This window comes from Malania oleifera, chromosome 7 (genome assembly GCF_029873635.1).
Source record: "Malania oleifera isolate guangnan ecotype guangnan chromosome 7, ASM2987363v1, whole genome shotgun sequence".
Taxonomy (NCBI): domain Eukaryota; kingdom Viridiplantae; phylum Streptophyta; class Magnoliopsida; order Santalales; family Ximeniaceae; genus Malania; species Malania oleifera.
The window spans coordinates 96,944,255-96,965,330 of NC_080423.1; the positions used below are offsets into that span (position 1 = coordinate 96,944,255).

At 38.7% G+C, this 21,076-nt stretch overlaps 1 protein-coding gene across 2 annotated transcripts in view; it reads left to right on the forward strand.

Annotated features, from left to right (window-relative positions):
* Positions 1-7,973, forward strand: part of LOC131159256 (rhodanese-like domain-containing protein 6) — a 53,705-nt gene extending 45,732 nt beyond the window's left edge. Inside the window, exons 7-9 of one of the 2 annotated variants that reach the window (XM_058114002.1) lie at positions 3,084-3,216; positions 3,642-3,837; positions 6,997-7,973. In XM_058114002.1, coding sequence (XP_057969985.1) covers positions 3,084-3,216; positions 3,642-3,837; positions 6,997-7,745 — 1,078 coding nt within the window. In that variant the 3' untranslated portion in view covers positions 7,746-7,973. The remainder of the gene's footprint in view (positions 1-3,083; positions 3,217-3,641; positions 3,838-6,996) is intronic. The other variant, XM_058114003.1, reaches the window with a different exon arrangement.
* The last annotated feature ends 13,103 nt before the right edge of the window (positions 7,974-21,076 follow it).

Here is a 21,076-nt window from a genome sequence, read left to right on the forward strand (position 1 = left end):
AGACAGAGGAAGGAAATACAAATGCAAACACATGTTCAACTTCTCCACTTCAAATTCAAAAACTGTATTTACATGATGTTGTTGACGCACCAAATTATAGGAAAGCTAAAATACAGGAAATTACTAATGAACCCTAAAATACACATATATTACAAGCAAACCCAGACACACATAAGTCACTAGAAATTAAACTAAGGAATAATAATTACTACTTAATAACTAAAAGCAAATTTGGGTTTAGTACCCAACAATTCCTCGATACAATTCTCCTGAATCAGTCTCCAACCAGGGTCCACCCATGTTTCAGATTTTTGTTCCACGTCAAGTCTACCCCATTTGAAATTTCAGCTTGAATTTTTTTTAGAAGTTGGAGGATCAAAATAAGAAGCAATGAACTTGGACTCTTTGAAAGATGGTGCTCTGGGGACGCAAAAAATTTGGAAAAGAAGAGCTTAATTGAAAATTAGCCTTTATAAACAAATAGAAAATGACAAACTCCACAATAAGAATGTTTTGAAGACATTGGATGTCTTCAGGAACATAAATTCATTTGCTCGTAGTGTCTTCAAGTTGGGAAACTTTGATATGATCAGATATTGCCAGAATCATTATCACCATTGGTTGCTACAACATGTTTCAAGATTATCTTCTTACCATTATACTGAGAGACATATTTGTATGCCCTTGAGTCAAGTCATATTATCCAACCAAAGAGAACCAAGGTGCATTGGCCAATATTTATGGGTATGATATCAGTCCAAATATTATCAAAATAGTCACCTGTTTGGATAGGAACCGATCATGTTTCACTAACTTGTAAATTAGTGTTTTCAATCCAGCAAATCTTATTAGGCTTTGGGTGGGGTCAAGATGAAGCTACATACGGTGGAAACATTTAATTACATTCATAGGACATCTTCATCAATGATGATTTTGCTAACATTTTTACATGCTTGAGAAAGGTTTGAAAAAAGGCTCACTAGTGTGCCTAAAGCATGATGACAGGAATTTTCTCCCAATAATTTGTCAGAATGTTGTTGGCAGGTCTGCTGATGTGGCAGATCTGCTGGTGTGTTCAATGATTCGACCGATGACATGGCAGAAGATGTCAACTTGCCCATCAGCTGATGTAGCGTGAAGATGTGTCAGTATGCTTGGGTTGAAAGAGGTGGTCTGGGTTTAGTGAAAGAATGACCTGGTTATTTAGTGTAAGGGTTTTTTTTTTTCCTAATATAATAATTAATAAATTTGAGTGGGGCTCAGATTATTACCAAGGCAAAAACGTGTTGGTGATGTTCCCTGGAAAAATGTATCTAGAAAACAAAGGGGCAGAGCTGCAGAGATGTGAAGGAGATAGAAACCTGGGAAATCTGCTGATGGTACAATCTAATTTCAATTCAGATCAAAATATCACTCATAGAATCAATTTATTGCACTGGACAAAAAGCTTTCGGCTGCTGGAATTCAGTGTCATGGGTTGGCTGCAGTGGGGTGATGTGTCCATTGCGAGGGTCTTTCAGCAATGGTATTCTGGCTGGAGCTGATCAGGGTCAAGGAATCCAATGGTGGTGGCAATATGTCTACAAAACTCCAGCAAGACAGATTTTGAAGGGATGGTGTCAGTTAAAATTTCAGCTGATGTATGAGGGCTCTCCGGTCATCAAATGGCGACAAAAAGTTTTGGATTGCAGCTGGTCGGAAAGTTCTGTCACTGGTAGTGTGGAGGTGTTGTGAAATGATTATTGAAAGTGGTGTTTGAAATAGAGGCAGTGGCTGTAATGTCTGACAATTCTGCTGAAGATGAACATCATTGCAGTGCTCTCTGACTCTTGTGTATGTTGTGATGGCTTGATTTAAAGTGATAATGGGAAATAATGTTGATTGCAGCCAGACGACCTGGGTAATTTTTTTGACCCAGTACTTGTGAGTGTGTTGCAGCAGACAAAGAATGTGGGAGAGAACTGATACTGCTCTAGTGTTTTTTCCCTCTAGGTCTAATGGAGGCTCACATTGGGGCTTGGGCCTGGCTACACAGCGGTAGGTAGTCTAGATCCCATCCCATGCCCCTTCATTCCTCCCAAGATTCGAACCCGGGACCTCTAGCATTGAAGCTCCAGTCTATAACCACAGGGATGTCCTTTAGGGGACAAATTGGTTCTGCTCTGATACCAAATGATACAGAGCAGCAGTTGGAGTTGATTCCAGTAAAGAAATAATGAGAGAAATAGAGAAGATATGGGAAGAAGAGGAAGAAGGAGAGGGACAAGGGAGAGGGAGGAAGGAGATAGTAGGGGGTAGCCCATGTTTAACTTCTCCAATTCAAATTCACAAACTGTGTTTACATGATGTCCAGATACTAATGTTTAGGATAGACTAATAAAATAAATCGCAAATAGACCCCTAAAAGAAACATCTATACAAACTGACCCCTGATACACATAAGCTTGCTACAAATTAAACTAAACACACAAAATAAATACAAATTAAATAAACATGTTTGGGTAGGACCAAAATCCAATTCTTTCGAATCAGCCTCCAACAAGGGTCTGCCAATTCTCCATCACTCACTAATTAGCCAAAAAGATTGGTTAAAAATTAGTCTAAACTGCTTCTTCATGTTGTTGCATTTGGAAGAAAATAATTACAAGTCTGTATTCATGGGTTTAAGCAGTTTTGTATTATTTAAATGTAATAATAAAAAGCAAAAATGTGGCAACATTTATTTCTGCATTTAGAAGATCTGAACTTCTGCTGCTGTGTTTGATAGACTAGGAATGATACACATTACAATATGTGGCCACTAGAATTGGCTTCAACTTCAAGTTATAAATTTATAATGACAACCATTCCCCAAAATCCAAATCATAGATTCATAACTTCCTGCATATTTTAGTGGTTTCACCTGACAGACTTTCCTAAAGATGCTTTTTCCTTTGAAAAGCATGCTGACCATGAGTCATGATAAGGCTTTTTTTAGTTAAGTTGCATTGTTCAGTAATTATAAAAGCCAAAAGACTGCTGAATTAAGAAGGCAATTGGTGAAAATTGAGTGTTGACCCTTACTTTTTTGGTTCTGGCTGTAGGATGTCAGTTGGGAGCACAGATGCATGTGTTATGGGTGCTTGCCTTCTGTGTGCTTCTCCTTTTGATGATTATTCTTCACGTTGCCGATGTACCTACTGCAGAATGCTTGTTTTGGTCTGTGATGGTTGCCAGGTAAACTAATAATAAATTTTTTTAATCACTATGTACAGTGTATCAACTTATTTCCCCTTTTTCTGGCATGGTAGGGTATAATTTGCCATTTTAAATATAAAATTATCATGCAAGCTACCAAAGTTTATGTTTTAGGGAAATTTTTTATTAACCTTTTAATGTTTTAAATTTATCTTTAGAGGAAGTTCTAAATTTAGGAATGGTCTAATGCATCATTTTTCATTGTATATGGTGAGCATAAGTTGATAAAAGGAGAAAAAAAGATGATAGTATCCCATATTCACATGGTATATGAAAATTGATGCTTTAGATTTTTTTCCCTAGAAAGAAGGGAAAATATTCCAATTATTAAACTTTTATTTTATTGAAACTATTGACGATCTCATTAATTTTGCTATATTTCTGAATTTTGTTATTGCGGGCAGCAGAAGAAAGGTTTCCTATATGTTTGTGAGCTATGCCAGAAACACTATGAAGGGTCAGTTATATCAATTGATTATAACAACACAATTGTATCAGCTGATAATGGCGAAAATAAAACAATGTCTGTGGCGATGGAGCTTGAAGCTGTTTCCATGTCAGATTGTATCGCACGTGCACCTGAATTCCTACTGCAACATGGTAAGGTCTGTTATCCATGTCACTTTAAACAGCTTTGCACACATCTCAGATCATGAGTAGTTATTGTATATTTTAAATTTCTTGCGGCGCATGTTAGCACAGATGAACAAACATTTGCTGCCTCATCTCTCACACACACCTCTGCAAATTGTAGGACTGTTTGATTTCACCTAGTTTGGGATTCATCTGCTTGAACTTTGGTGGCTTCTCAACCTGGATTAATCAGTTCATGGACTTCAGGAGCTAACTGCAATTCCTAAAGATCTCAAGCTCATGTACCACTGCAAATCCAGCAATACCTCCACTGGACATGGTCCAAGGGTCAAAATAAACTGAGAGCACTCTTCAAATCACTGCAGAAAGACAAACCTAATGCAATTGTATTTCATATCCTTATCTTTGGGAGGAAAAACCCTGGTTAATCCCCAAGAGAACATCTTCAAATTGTGCACCGATAAATGGTTGGATGCTTTGATTGAGAAATTCCTCAGAAAACCTCCCGCTTTTTATATGTAAGCAATGTGATCGATAAGATATGGAAGAGAGTGGGAGAATTCGAAATCCTTTCCTTCTCTTCAGGCTCGTCTTCAAATTCACAGACCAGGCAGAAAAGAACTGGGTTTTGGACAATGGTCCCTGGTTTATTGGAAATAACCCCCTCTTCCCAAGGCAATGGGATGCAATGTCGGAGCTTGACTCCATCAGGCTCGATGAACTCCCAATTTGGGTTAAATTCTACAATGTGCCCTGTGTACTGGACAACTGAGGGTCTCAGGTACATAGCCTGTGCAGTAGGCAAGCTCCTCTACCTGGACTCGTACACAAAGCAGATGAAAAATCTCTCCTTTGAAAAAAATCTGCATTGAAATTGATGTGAAGGACAAATTAACATAATTTGTGGATCTCAAACTCCCAAATGACAACTCCTTTACAATAGATATTGAGTGCTCATGGAGACCAACAAAATGCAACAACTGCACTTTGTTTGGCCATACTGAAAAACAATGTAAAAACAAGGAAACTTGGAAAGAGAAAGACAATGAACATGAAGCCAATGGGGAACTTAACCCTGAAAATGAAGAGAATGAGTCTGTAAAGCCTGCCCCCTGATACCCAGGGTGTTACAACCACAGAAGCCACTACTGGCCATTATTAGAGACCCAAAAGCTCAAAGCTCCACCCAGGGGTGGAGTGAAACCTAGAGGACTTGTGACTGGTCGTGGCATCAAGTCTTTGAAAGAATGGGGAGGTGCAATGATAATCAAACTGCTGTGGCACATCAGTCCATTTCTAAATTGTTCCTTTGGGTCATATTGATACGCTTGCAAGCCAAGGCATTGCAGCTTATGGGCAGCAAGTGCCACAGGAGGCTGCACCTGGACTTGGAAGAAAATCCTCCAGGCTAGGTGAAGTGCATAGCCCTTCATTAAACACAAATTTGGCTCAGGTACATCTTCATTCATCTTCTTGACAACTAAGCAGCCCCTCAGCCTCCTCGTTGATTACTTCAGAACTCACTTGCCCATTGAACTGGGCCTTCCCTTGATAATCCAAACTAAAGGTGCTGATTCATGATGACCATTGGGAATGGTCAAGACCTTTTAGTGTGCTGCAAATCAGAAACTGCCCAAGCACAACATACCCCAACGCTCATTTATAGCTTGGCTGGCTGTAATGGACAATCTCACCTCACTCGAATAGCTGGCCTCAGGCGGGAAAGCTGCACATCCCCTTGGCCAACCCTGGGGTACTGAACCAGAAATCCAGAACCACCGTTTCTTTAGCTCCCTGTCATAGCACAGGTAATCAATGGTGTGTGTTCTACACTCAACATCCCAAGACAACTCCAAGGCTGGAACCAAGCTATAAACTGGCTTTCTTCCCTTGGAGGCACCTCAACTAAAGAATTGTACAAACAGGCATTGAACTTGGTTACATACCACTCTCGGAGAGCAACTGTTTGCTCTATGTGAAAACCATATTCAGCCCCGAAGCATCCATCCAGAAAGTATGCTTTGACATAAGAAACCTTGGCAGGGGGTTTTGAGAAAATTAGAACTGACTGATACTCTTGGAAGTCCTAATTTTTTATGGTTATGGAATTGTGTACGTAGCTGTTTTCTTTACGTTTGTCTGTACATTTTTCCTTGACAATAAAATATGCTTCATTTATTTGCCCCCAAAGAAAAACGTTCACTGTCATTGTTTTACAAGGCACAATTGAGGCTTGCTGCAAGACCAGAGATGCCCAAAACATCCCAAGGCCTAGTCTAAGATACCAAACTCCTGAAAGGCGAAGACATAATACAACAATACTGACATATTTGTGCCAAATGTGCACTTTCTAGGTTGAAGCTTATGCATATTGGGTTGGTGAATTTCAAGTTAAATTTAGTTAGTGAATTAGGACCAACAAATTTAATCAGATGTATATATAAAAAAAATATTAAAAAAAAATGTTTGAATCTGAGTGACTCCCTAAACTATTGAACGTAAGCCTTTTCAAAACAATTTAGATTTGCATTTTCAATCCTGGATACAATATGAGCTTTATAATGTTAGGCTTATCACATAGCATGGTCTACTTGAGTGAATTTAAGTTTGCATGCTTTTATGAACTGTATTTGATTTTTTTTTTTGTAATTTTACTATTGTTTTATTATTATTATTATTATTATTATTATTATTATTATTATGTAATTTATTTATGTATTTTTGTATAAAAAAATAAAATTCCCCAAAGGCTTACGCCTCAAGGCAGGCTTACACCTTAACTCATAAGCCATAAAATGCTGCGCATTACTCCCTCGCCTTTTAAAACACTGTTCATGTTGGTTTTAGAACCTTCTTTCTTTTATGGCTAACTGCTTGGAGAATGACTTTAAAAGATTTTTATTTCATTTTTCCAAAAAATCTCCATTTATTTGATGATTAATTTACAATTGTTATTTAGCATTAGAAATTCCACTATCCTGAATGTATGAGTTGAAGAGTGTGTATTCGAAGTTTTTGCACTTCCACTCTCCAGGAAGCCCCTCTCTTTCTCTCTCTCTCTGTCTCTCTCTGTCTCTCTCACACACACACACACACTTACACACGCACACACACACACACACACATTTTCCATAGTTAACATCAGAAAAAGCTAAATTTTTGCAGGTACAGATCCCTCAAGGAAACTGAGAATCTTATGCTTGCATGGGTTTCGACAGAATGCATCCAGTTTTAGAGGAAGAACTGCATCACTAGCAAAGAAACTCAAGAACATTGCTGAGTTGATTTTTATTGACGCCCCTCATGAGTTACCTTTTATTTATCAATCTGGTCCAACAGAGCTGCATGGTAATTGTAGATTATCTTTATTACAACAAAGTCCCCCACCATTGCAGAACTGCAGGAGAAAGTTTGCATGGTTTGTAGAACCCAATTTTAAAGGAATAAGTGGAAATGATTGGAAGATGGCATGCAATCCATTTGATCCTCTCCAGTACGAGCAGCAAACTGATGGATTTGATGAATCTCTCAAGTATTTGAAGACTGTCTTCTCTCAGATAGGCCCATTTGATGGGGTCTTGGGATTTTCTCAAGGAGCAGCTATGGCTGCACTGTTATGTGCACGAGAAGGAAGGTTAGCGTATGAAACTCGTGTTAGGTTTGTGATTTTGTGCTCCGGGTTTGCTCTTAATTTAGCACAGTTCGAGCGTGGATCAATCAAATGCCCTTCCCTTCATATCTTTGGCAATGACATTGGTAAAGATAGGCAAATATCAAGCGAAGCTAGCCGAAATCTTGCTTCGTTCTTTGAAGATGGCTGCTCTGTAATTATGGAACATGATGCTGGTCATATAATCCCCACTCGATCTCCGTATATTGATGAAATCAAAGATTTTCTTCGACGCTTTACTTGATATCCCATTTTTGGAGTTTAATGTGCTTTGATGTTCCACCTTTGACCCTAAGAGATTCATTGATTTGTGGAGTTCTTTTGCTGTTCCCGCATTATGTAGGTCTAAACTTTACACATGGTCACATCATGAAATGCGTCCTTGTAATGGTTTTCTTAGGTGTTCTAGCATAATTGTACCTTTTATAGTTCATTTTTCATTTGCAAATGAACACGCCAATTTTTGATACAACATGCCTTTGTTTCAATTTTTATATTCAATACGTCATGGGAAGTTGCAAATTGCAGTCCTTGTAGGGACTATACCATAAACAATTCAAAATGCTGAAATTTTCCTTATTATTATTAGCAGTGGATGAACATGATCATAGGAAACATTCTTGTAAGTGATAGTACTCGAGGTTCAATTTAAGCCACCATATCCCGGGAGTAGCTACAGGACCATAATATATATATAGAGCCATATATAGGCAAGACTGAAGTTGTTTTAGGCCCCATATTAGGCCTAAATTTAGTTGGTCTTTCATAGTTTGTAGCAGGAATGAGCTGCTGTAGATATGCTTCCAATCGGTTTTAACAGACGCAAGAAATCTTGTGCATTATGCTTACATAGGTGTTAGTGGGAAAAGTCGATTCAAACTCTCAGCCTTTATAGCGACGGGTGTGATGCAGCTAAGATGTTGTTTGATGAGGATGTTGATTTTGTAGTTGTGCCAATGTGACAATCAAGAGGAGAACATAGTGACTTAAATGATAACTTCTATTAGGTTTCAATGGAATTGGGGGAATAGGAGAATTCTTGAATTGCATTTATGAAGCTAAGATGTTCTTCGACTATATTAGCATTATAAAAGACACAAGTAAAGAATGTGACATACAAACTAAAGTGGGGCGCTAGTCAGTTGTTGGTCAATCGATCAAAACAAGACAACTTGTAGTAACATGACAACGGAATGAGGTGATCACTCTTGACTAGATTCTTGCGTCCATATTAAGAACAATATCTATTTCAAATGCTGCAAAATGTGAAGTGGGTTCATCCATTTTACTTCTCACAATAACCTAGTAGAAACGAAGACTCAATGAGTTGCAAAGTGTGATAGTCTACATCTAGCTAATACGTCTTTACATATGCTTTGGATGCTAGATAGGGTGTATAATATGACTTTGAAGTTGTAGATGTATTTGGAAACTCAATTTAAAAGTAGGTCAATTCCTCATCAACTTCTTGTGCAACCAACGCAATGGGTAAAAGGAAAGCAAGTTGCAAAAGCCCAGCCTAAGCCATCTATTATTGGAACATTTAGGTGGCAAAAGCGTGGAAGGGTCCTTATGCAAAGCAATTGTTGATGAGCACTTATGTTATCAAGAATATATGCATAGATCCCACAAGATCCCAAATATAGAAAGAGGAAGAGATAAAAGAGAAGTTAATGTAGTTATACCTAGAAGATGATCCTAAGCGAAAAGGTGGTCAATATGAACTATATGTTGATCCAATTTATGTGCAAGATGAGGAAAAAGAAGCCTATTCCTTAGTGGTTTGAAGATTAATGTTGGCGGAGCTTAAGCAGGAAGAAATAGAGGACCCCATGTGATGCCCTGAACCCGCAAATGGGCCCCATGTGTGAAATAGTAACCTAACCTGTCCTTGTATCATTTAAAACATACATGATACTACACTGAATGAGGATTCGACCCAGTGGGGTACACGTACACCCTATACACATTCACATACATATCTAGACTCATCAAATACGCAGTTAAAATGTTCTTTCTATATATACATCATACCATACCATAGTTTATATATAACTAGAATATACATTCCCAAAATACAATACATACTCCAGGTGTCTACAAAACCCAACAATGACAACCCGGTTACAAAACCCATAATTACACAAGTACTCAACGTAACTAACCGACACCCATGCTTCTTGATGCTAGGATGCTAGTTTCGACTACTTGAAGGACCTGAAAAACAGTTGTATATTCGGGGTGAGACACCTCTCAGTAAGGAAGAAAGTAGGTTATATTAGTGTTTGACATACAGATGTTATTTCAACATAAAACATAACACGATACAGTTTCAGTATTTTCACAATTTAGTTCTAGTACATACGATACCAAATATACGGTTAGTGCCGTCACACTCAAGCAAACGATACCCTGCAATAACTGAAGCCTCATAGTGATACCATGCTAATACGGTCTCCACTCACACCTATCGGTGACCAATTGGAACAAACATGTGATATTTCACACCCACGGATATAGAGCCGGACACTTTCGTCCATGGTAGTTAGCCAAAACATGGCTTCATCGTACGGTAATTAGCCGCCCCTAACTGATTTACAAAACTAGAACAATTTTGGAACTCATGTTTCCATACCCATTAGGGTACGGTAATTAGCCGTCCCTAGCTGTTTTACAAAACCTGGAACATTTTACATACAACATTTCATTCCACACTTATTTGAGTATACAACAATCATATCATTTTCCAGTTCAAGAAATACAGCTTAATACAAATACAGGTACGGTCATCTCATTACTACAGTTTTATACAATATACGACTTTCCAACAAAAATAAGGATGATACCCGAAACCCACAATTTTCCCAAAAATTGTAACCCGAAAATCCCGCATTTTTACCCGATAGATTTTCCCAAATAAGTAACCAAAACATACATACGATTGTAAACTACAGGTTTACTGATCCCGATTTCAAAAATAATTGATATAAACAGAATCCCCTTACCTTTTCCCGAATACCAAAATACGAATTCTACGGCTCCAAAACTAAGAACCAAGTTCCCAAAACCTAAACTTCGAAGAACTATACTTCACTATAATTCTTACTACTACATATATACTAGAACGAAACTGAAATCGGACCCTTACCTCGGTTTTGGGTCAAAACCCAAAAATTCTCGAAACGAAATTCTAATCCGCTATAAACGTAGAGATTCTCCTCTTGATCCATGTGGTAACGTCGGATCGTTGATTCCGACAACAGACAACCCAAAATCCTAGAGAGAGAGAGAGAGAGAGAGAGAGAGAGAGAGAGAGAGAGAGAGAGAGAGAGAGAGATAGAGAGAGAGAGAGAGAGAGATAGAGAGAGAGAGAGAGAGAGAGGGAGAGAGAGAGAGTTTTGATTTCTTCCTCATTAAGCAAGTGAAAAAAGATATTTATAAACCTTTCACTTGGCCATCCTCATCGACGAGACGGTGTCCTCGTTAACGAGTCGAAGAAGGAGGTTCGTCGACGCCAAGGTGGCCTCATCGATGAGCCTGAGATTTTAGGATTTCCCAAAATCTCTCTGGATCTCCTCATCGACGAGCTACTGAATCTCGTCGCCAAGCTAAACAAGAGGCTTCGTCGATGAGCAAAGAAGCCTCATCGACGAGCCCTGCAGATTTTTACCTTTTAAATTTTCCTTCTCTTTTCCTCATTTATTTAATACACCTATCTCGGATCGGGTTGTTACAACCTTCCCTCCTTACAAAAATTTCGTCATCGAAATTTGTATCTCTTATTTACCAACTCAACTACATACCCAAACGCATACCCGACTTTAGAAAGGGCCGGCGGCCACCTACATAGTAGTCCCATCCCAAATACATACATACCCTCACTTATGGCCAAGGAATACCATGGTTACATACATAAACTGTCTCGGGAGTTCATAATATTACAAAACTCTCATAGAGACTAACCGCACATCATTACTATAATAGCAGAATATTACATACATACCTACATACTCATTCCGATCCTGCTACCAAGCTACTACTCAAAACAACTGTGGATGTTTCCGGCGTATTTCCGTCTCTAACTCTCAAGAAACTTCCTTAACCACGTGATTCCGCCAGAGTACCTTCACTAACGGTATCTCCTTGGTATGCAGCTTTTGAACTTTACAGTCCAGAATCTGAATGGGTATCTCTTTATATGCCAAAGCATCCCCAATCTTTAAAGATTTGTAACTAATCACATGCGATGGATCCGACATGTACCTCCTCAACATAGATACGTGGAATACATCATGGATTCTCGAAAGCGCTGGGGGTAGTGCAATCATGTAGGCCATCGGACCCACTCGTTCCAGTATCTCGAATGGTCCGATATACCTCGTGCTTAACTTGACCTTCTTCCCGAATCTCATCACTCTTTTCATCGGAGCAATCCTCAGAAATACTTACCCCTACCTCGAATTCCAACTCACGGCGGAGAATATCCGCGTAACTCTTCTGCCGACTCTAAGCTGATTTAATCTTATCCCCGATCAAACCAACCTTCTCAGAAGCCTGTTGTATGAGTTAGGGGCCCAACATCCGTCGTTCACCGACCTCATCCCAATACAAAGGAGACAAACACCTCCGACCATACAATGCCTCGAAAGGTGCCATCCCGATACTAGCCTGGAAGCTATTGTTATAGGAAAACTCCACCAATGGTAGAAACTGAATCCAACTACCATCGAAGTCTAATACACACGCCCGTAACATATCCTCCGAGATCTGTATCGTTTTCTTCGACTGTCCATCAGTCTAGGGGTGGAACGCTATACTGAAGGTAAGCTTTGTCCCCAGTGCTTCCTGTAAGCTCTTTTAGAATTGAGAAGTGAACCTCGGGTCTCGATTTGAAACAATGGATACCGGCACCCTGTGCATTCTGACTATCTCTTGCACGTACAAATCTGTTAGCCTACTAAAGAAGTAGCTAACTTTCATCGGTACAAAGTGAGCAGATTTGGTCAATTGTCCACGATTACCTAGATGACATTATGCCCATGTAGTGCTGGTGGTAACCCAGTGACAAAGTCCATGGAAATATGCTCCTATTTCCATCCGGAATACTCAATGTCTGCAACGACCTTGCTGGCCTCTGATGTTCAGCTTTCACCTGCTGACACGTCAAACATTGCTCCACAAATCAAGCAATCTACTGTTTCATGCCACTCCACTAGATGGACTCGCGCAAATCTTGATACATCTTCGTACTACCCGGACGTACCGTATACAAAGAATGATGCGCTTCCTCTAGGATCGTCCTCCTTATCCCCTCGTCGTTTGGAACACACAACTTGATCCCAAATCTCAGTACACCTCCCTCAGAGATGTTAAAATCTGCAGCCAACCCTTGCTGCACTTTCCTTACAATCTCAACTAACTCTGCATCATTAGCCTGCGCGACTTTAATCCTCTCAAATAATGTCAGTTGGATCACCAAGCTAGTAATGAAAGCCTGATGATTACCATCCACCAAATTCACGCCAAGAATTTCCAGATCTCGTCTGATATGATGCTGACCTACTACTGCATATACTAATGCGTGCTCTGACTTTCGACTCAATGCATCAGCTACCATGTTAGCTTTCCCCGGGTGATAACTAATGGTGCAATCGTAGTCCTTGATAAGTTCCAGCCACCTCCTCTGCCTCATGTTCAACTCCTTCTGTGTGAAAAAGTATCCGAGGCTCTTGTGGTTCATGAAGATCTCACACTGTTCACCGTACAAATAGTGTTTCCAAATCTTCAACGCATATACTATTTCTGCCAACTCTAGATCATGCGTAGGGTAATTCTTCTTGTACTCTTTGAGTTGTCGAGAAGTATAAACAATTACTTTCCCCTGTTACATTAGCACACAACCTAACCCTTTCAGTGATGCGTCGCTATAAATCACAAAATCACCATTCCTAGATGGAATGATTAAAACCAGAGCAGTGACCAGTCGGTGTTTCAACTCCTAGAAACTTTGCTCGCACTCGTTAGTCCAATCAAATCTCACACCCTTCCTCATTAACTATGTTAGAGGGCCAAATAACTTAGAAAATCCCTCCACGAACCGCCGGTAACACCTAGCCAGTCCTAGGAAACTTCGAACATCCTACACACTCTTCGGTGTCACCCAATCAACCACTACGTAAATCTTACCAAGATCAACTAAGATACCACCCTTCGACACTTCGTGGCCTAGAAACGCGACCTCATTTAGACAAAACTCGCATTTCTTCAGCTTAGCAGACACCTTCTTTTCTCGTAAAACCTGAAGTACCAACCTCAGATGGTTTTCGTGCTCTTCCGAACTCTTAGAATGTACCAGAATGTTGTCAATAAACACTACCATGAACTGATCTAGGTATTCATGGAAAACTCTGTTGATTAGGTCCATAAATACTGCCGGAGCGTTAGTCAACTCAATGGCATAACTAAGAACTTGTAGTGACCGTATCTGGTTTGGAAAGCAGTCTTTGCAACATCTTCAGTCCTAACTCTCACTTGATGATACCTTGACCACAGATTAATCTTTGAAAAGACCTGCGTTCCCCGCAACTGGTCAAATAGATCATTTATACAAGGCAACGGGTATCGATGATTCACTGTTACCTTGTTGATCTCATGATAATCAATGCACATTCGCATAGACTCATTCTTCTTCTTTACGAACAATATTGGAACTCCCCAAGGCGAAACACTAGGTCTAATAAAACCCTTGTCTAGTAGTTCTTGCAACTGCTCCTTCTTTAGACCCTTCTCGAACCTCCGATCCTTCTCATACTCGTTCGAGATCAAATACGGCGCGAAACTAGATGACTCAATATATCTGGCTGCATATCTCTACACCATCAGGGTTCCTTGCGTCAGTCTTGAGAACTCATCAACCTTCGCATCACGAGTAGAAGCCGAAAAATATTTCTCAAAAAATACCTCCTTGAAACGGCTCCAAGTCATACCATATGGACTAGCTCTCTGCTTCTCAAGCAAACTCACAGCCGTCTACCATCTTTTCGCTTCTCCTGCCAACTGAAAGGTAGAATAGTGAACCTTCTGCTGATCAGTGCAGTGCAGAACTTCCAATATCTTCTTAGTCTTCTACACCTAGTTCTAGGCTATTATTGGATCAGGTCCTCCCGTAAGCGTCGGAGGGTGCATGTGGGTGAACCTCTCTATGGTACAACTTGCAGCGATAGGAGAATGCTCACGTCTCCTAATGCTTCGCTCGATCTCCCGCATAACCTGCCTCGTTAAACCTCGAGGCACAGAAGGAGACTTGTCACTCGCAGTCCCCTCGGAACCACTATCCAAGTTGTTATCCTTGGGCTCCATTTTGAAAGTAAGATAGGAATCAGTTAGAATTCCTCTATCGTATACAGTTAACGCAATCATTGAAAACTAATCATGTTAACTACTACTCTTACGGGTCCAGGTCTGTCCTACCACACCGACACGAAACCATCAATGATTTGCCGTGATTTTACTAAAATCATCATTCTAGGAAAAACACAGAACATCGCCCTAGCAACAAAACAACCCTTGACCTACTCTACCCATTTCCTACATCCTATACTCTGGTATGTACACATAACTACGCCTAACCAAGTCTACAAGACCGAACAACTTGGTTTTGCTCTAATACCAAGCTGTCATGCCTTGAACCCACAAATGGGCCCCAGGTCTGAAATAGTAACCTAACCTGTCCCTGTATCATTTAAAACATACATGATACTACACTAAATGAGGGTTCGACCCCGTAGGGTACACGTACACCCTATACACATTCACATATATATCCATACTCATCAAATACATACCAAACTAGAGTTTATACATAACTAGAATATACATTCCCAAAATACAATACATACTTCGGGTGTCTACAAAACCCAATAATGACAACCTGGTTACAAAACCCGTACTTACACAAGTATTCAACGTAACTAACCGACACCCATGCTTTCGAAAGTTAGGATGCTTGTTTTGGCTACCCGAAGGACCTGAAAAACATTTGTATATTCGGGGTGAGACATTTCTCAGTAAGGAAGAAAGTAGGTTATATCAGTGCGTGACATACAAGTGTTATTTCAACATAAAACATAACACGATACAGTTTCAGTATTTTCACAATTTAGTTCTAGTACATACGATACCAAATATACGGTCAGTGTCTTCACACTCAAGCAAACGATAGCCTACAATAACTGAAGCCTCACAGCGTTATCATGCTAATATGGTGCCCACTAACACCCATCGGTGACCAGCTGGAACAAACAGGTGATATTTCACACCCTTGGATATAGAGTCGGACACTCTTGCCCATCGTAATTAGTCGAGACATGGCGTCAGCATATGGTAATTAGTCGCCCTTAGCTGATTTACAAAACATGAAACAATTTTGGAATTCATGTTCCTATACCCATCAGCGTACAGTAATTAGCCGCCCCTAGCTGTTTTACAAAACCTGAAACATTTTACATACAACATTTCATTCCACACTTATTTGAGTATACAACAATCACATCGTTTTCCAGTTCGAAAAATACAGTTTAATACAAATACAAGTATGGTCATCCAATTACTACAGTTTTATACAATATACGACTTTCTAACAAAAATAAGGATGATACCCGAAAACCTCAATTTTTCCAAAAATTGTAACCTAAAAATTCCGTATTTTTACTCGATAGATTTTCCCAAATAAGTAACCAAAACATACACACAATCGTAAACTACAGGTTTACCGATCCCGAATTCAAAAATGACTAATATAAACAGAATCCCTTTACCTTTTCCCGAATACCAAAATACGAACTCGACGGCTCCAAAACTACGAACTAGGTTCCCAAAACCTACACATCCAAGAACTATACTTCACTATAATTTTTACCACTACATATATACCAGAACGAAACTGAAATCGGACCCTTACCTCGATTTTGGGTCAAAACTCGAAAATCCTCGAAACAAAATTCTGATCCGCTATAAACATAGAAATTTTCCTCCTGGTCCATGCGGTAACGTTGGATTGTTGATTTCAGAAATAGAAGGCCCGAAATCCTAGAGAGAAAGATAGAGTATTCAAGTTTTAGAGAGAGAGAGAGAGAGAGAGAGAGAGAGAGAGAGAGAGAGAGAGAGAGAGAGAGAGAGAGAGAGAGGATTTTGATTTCTTCCTCATTAAGCAAGTGAAACAAAATATTTATAACCTTTGACGCCGCCATCCTTGTCAACGAGACAACATCCTCGTTGACGAGCCGAAGAAGGAAGTTCGTCGATGTGACGCCCCGAACCCGCCAAGTGGGGCTCGGGTGCCACGTGTTCCAATCACCTGTATCTGATACCATAATTAACATGCACGTAGTGGAACATAAATACTCAAATAAATACCTGAGTTCTATATAATAACCCCAAAACGAACACTACAACATCCAGATATCCGTATCCACAACCATTATTTAAAACGTAACCCAGTACAAATGTATCTGTATATATATACCAGTATCTCACAATATCCCCAAAAAGAAACCACACAAAACAATCCCAGTCTAGGCCTTCAAACCCGATCTCTAGAAGAACCTGAAAATTGTTAATCCACTAGGGTGAGACACTTCTTAGTAAGGGTGGAATAAATTATAACAGTGTGTGACAAATGAGTTTTAATATTTACATATCAAAATAAACTGCTTCTCACATAATATCAATAACAATTGAGAAAATGTACCATTAATAACATTCCTGACATCTAATGTCATACACACATCCAATATGCACAAGCACATAATTTTTATGCAGGCGAAAATCCCCAAGGATAGGGAAGATTACCCGCCCATACAAGTTGCTTCCCTCTACTCTGGTACTAAAAACTACCTACCAGAGCACTCACCTTACTGAGTAAGCCCTCAGGTGAAGTATTATCTCGCCGCCAATACACACATCTTTATTATTTTAAAGACGAAGGTTTCCAAGGATCGGGATGTCTACCCACTGATACAAGTAGCATTCCTTTGCACTGATACCAAGAAACTACCTAGCAGAGCACTCGCCTTTCTCAGCAAGCTCTCGGTGGTATGTTTACCTTGTCACATGCACACATATGCATTCACAATATGCTATACCATTATTTTTATGCTATAATTAAATTCACATGCACACAACACATTCACACAGGAATCATGCATCTCATATTTCATCTTCCAAAGTCCTCAGTACGTGGCCCACACAGAGCAACTGCGTACATGTCAATACGTGGCCCACATAGGCACCTACGTACTTCTTATCTACACGTAGCTCACACAGGCACCACTACCCACACAGGGTACATAACATGACCCACACAGGCGCCATTATCCACACAGGATATAACGTGGCCCACACAAGCACCACTACCCACACAGGGTACATAACATGACCCATACAGGTGCCATTATCCACACAAGATATAACGTGGCCCACACAGGCACCACTCTAACTTTTGCAACACGTGGCCCACACAGGTACTACTATTCACCAATATCCAATCCTCATGATCTACCCGTCGTACATCAGTAGAACAAGCTCCTCGACCTGCCAATGTCCTACCCCATATAAATGACAATATGAAGAGCTCCTTGACATGCCAACGTCACATGATGATTTATGTCTAGGCAATATAACAACCTCCTCATGCCAACGTTATATTGAAATGCATACGAATAACCACACCAGTTAGCTCACGCAGACGCATCAATGCATTTCTATACAGGAATCCAACAGATCAATACATTTCCCACACAGCATCCTAACAGATCAATACATTTTCACACAGGAGTCAAACATAACAACTCATTCATCATGCTATAATCATTCCAAACACTCCCACATGCAAACCCAAATACCACAATAATTCATATTCAATTTATTAGGAAAAATTGTTCGCATGTCATACGAATTTAATATCATATGCAATTATCCCAAATATAACCTTAAACCAAAATCATCATTTTTCCAGTAATCAGGCTATTCTGAAAATCATATAGTTAAATAATAAATTTCATATGCTCCTAAATAACTGGTTCGCCTTAATAAAATACTGATATAATTTTATTCCCCCTTACTTGATTCCCTGAATCACGTCTGCAGCGCTCCTAAAATTATACATGTGACGCTCATCCAAACCCTGATTCAATCAAATCAACCCCAATAAAATATTATTTTAACATTTTCTAATTTACAATAATTAAATAATAATTAATTTCTAAATAATCCATTTATCCTAATTTTGGGGCTATTTTTACAACGACCCCACAAGAAATCCGCTCTGTTAGATTTGTAGAGAATCATCCTTAGATTCTCATGGTGGTATCCGATCACTCATTTGACTTAAAATTTAAGAAAAATTGAGACAAGAATGAGAATTTGGCTTATCCCAAGAGATATGTCCACGTTACTCCTATGACAAATCCACTTTGGTAGATATGTCGGTGGCGGAGAATGGAGTCTAGTGGTATTTTCGGATTTTCAATTGGGCGAGAATCCATCTCGAAATCGTAGAGAGAAGAGGAGTAGAGAGTATGAGTTGAGAGAGTTTTTTTTTTTTTTTCTTTCTTTTCCTTTCTTTCCTTGGTGTTCTGCGCGTGAATCTTTTTTTTTTTTTCTTCTTTCTTCTCCTCTTCCTGCTTTCTCCAGGAAACTTAGCCTTTAAGTTTTCCTTTTTTTTTTTTCCTTTCCTTTATCCATACTTTAAACTTTTATATATACTTATATAATCCTCAAATTTCTTAATTTAATTAATTTTCTTAATAATAATTAATTAATTAATAATTTTTAATTAATTTTTTTAATTATTATTATTATTATTATTATTATTATTATTATTATTATTATTATTTTTAGGTCGTTACAGTCGACGCCAAGGTGGCTTCGTCGACAAGCCTGAGATTTTAGGATTTCCCAAAATCTCTCGGCATCTCCTCATCAATAAGCTACTGAATCTCATCGCCAAGCTAAACAAGAGGCTTCGTCAACGAGCAAAGAAGCCTCGTCGACGAGCCCTGCAAATTTTTACCTTTTAAATTTCCCTTCTCTTTTCCTCATTTATTTAATACACCTATCTTGGGTCGGGTTCTTACACTCCACATGCCATAATATTTTTGAGAAACGATGCAAAATCAATTAGAACATCTATGATTTTATCAAAAATAGTAGAAGCAACAAGAGTATAGCGTATAGAGACATTGTAAAAAATCTTGACTGTTTAACTTGAATGCTACTCACAAAGGTAAGGATAGTGATAATGTAGTTATTAAAAGATGCATGCGATGATAATTACTCCTGGCCTTCTTACTATTATGCTCACTCTAAACCAATCAAATATAAAGAAAAACATTTTTGTTGGTTTTATCTCTAGTATTTTATGTAGATGTGAAACAAGTTCTACTCAGCTATGCGCTTGTGGAGAAATTAGGATACAATCTTGACTGAGACATTAATCATCATATGGATTTCTTAGACTAGTTACCTATAAGATTACCACCCATGCTGGAAACACAACCCATATTGACCTTGCTTCTAGAGTTACTTTTCTAAACCTACTCTAATAAGCGAAAATTTAAAAGAGTATGAGTCCTTATGCAATACTTGCATTGTTCATCTTGAAAAAGATGGTAGTTGGAAAATATGTAAGTAGAAGGGCTAACAACAAGATTGTGTGGGAGAACATGTGATGTTGGACAACATCAAGGATCTACAACCATAAGAGAATTTAGGAGAGGAGAAAGGGAGAAGAAAAATAAGTGGGAAGAGAGGTCATATATGGGGAGATCACATATTAACTTCTCAATTCAAATTCATCAACAAAAACAACTTCTACATGGCTTTGCACACTATTTATAAGAAAGCCACTAGTACATGAAACTACACGTATGCCCTTAAAACTACATGAAATTATAAACATACCCTAAAATGCACAAATATTACAAACAAGCCCCAAATGCATATATCTCATGTTTCGAGAGGCTGTAGATTCAGATTTGTATTGGATTTGATAAGATGTAAAATAAAATTATATTGAAAACTATCCAAATCTACCAAAATTCAAATTCGAAATCTGTATCCATGCTCCCAAACATGATGATAATTCTATACTAATTAAACTAAATAAACTATTAATTAAGTCTAACAATGCTTGTCCCAATTCTTTTTATATATTCTCCAACTAGGGTTGGCATTGCTTGGTTAACCTAATCATGCCTCTTAAACCATTTACCAAACTCAAGTTTCAATTTGCCAAAAAAAGTGAACTGAAATCGAACCATTTCAAATGGTTAACTGAAATCTAGCTAACTATTTCTAGACCAACATCTAATAATTATGAAGTCTTAATTTTTTCACTACGAAGTCTTAATTTTTTTTTTTTTATGCATTGTTATTTATTTTATGATAGCAGCACATTTTGAGGATAAATTTCAAATTTTTTTATTCATAATCATTCTATTCATATGAACAGACATTTCAATAACCACAGGTCAACTTAGGTATTGGCCTTTACAAGCATCGAGCTAAAAGGACTTA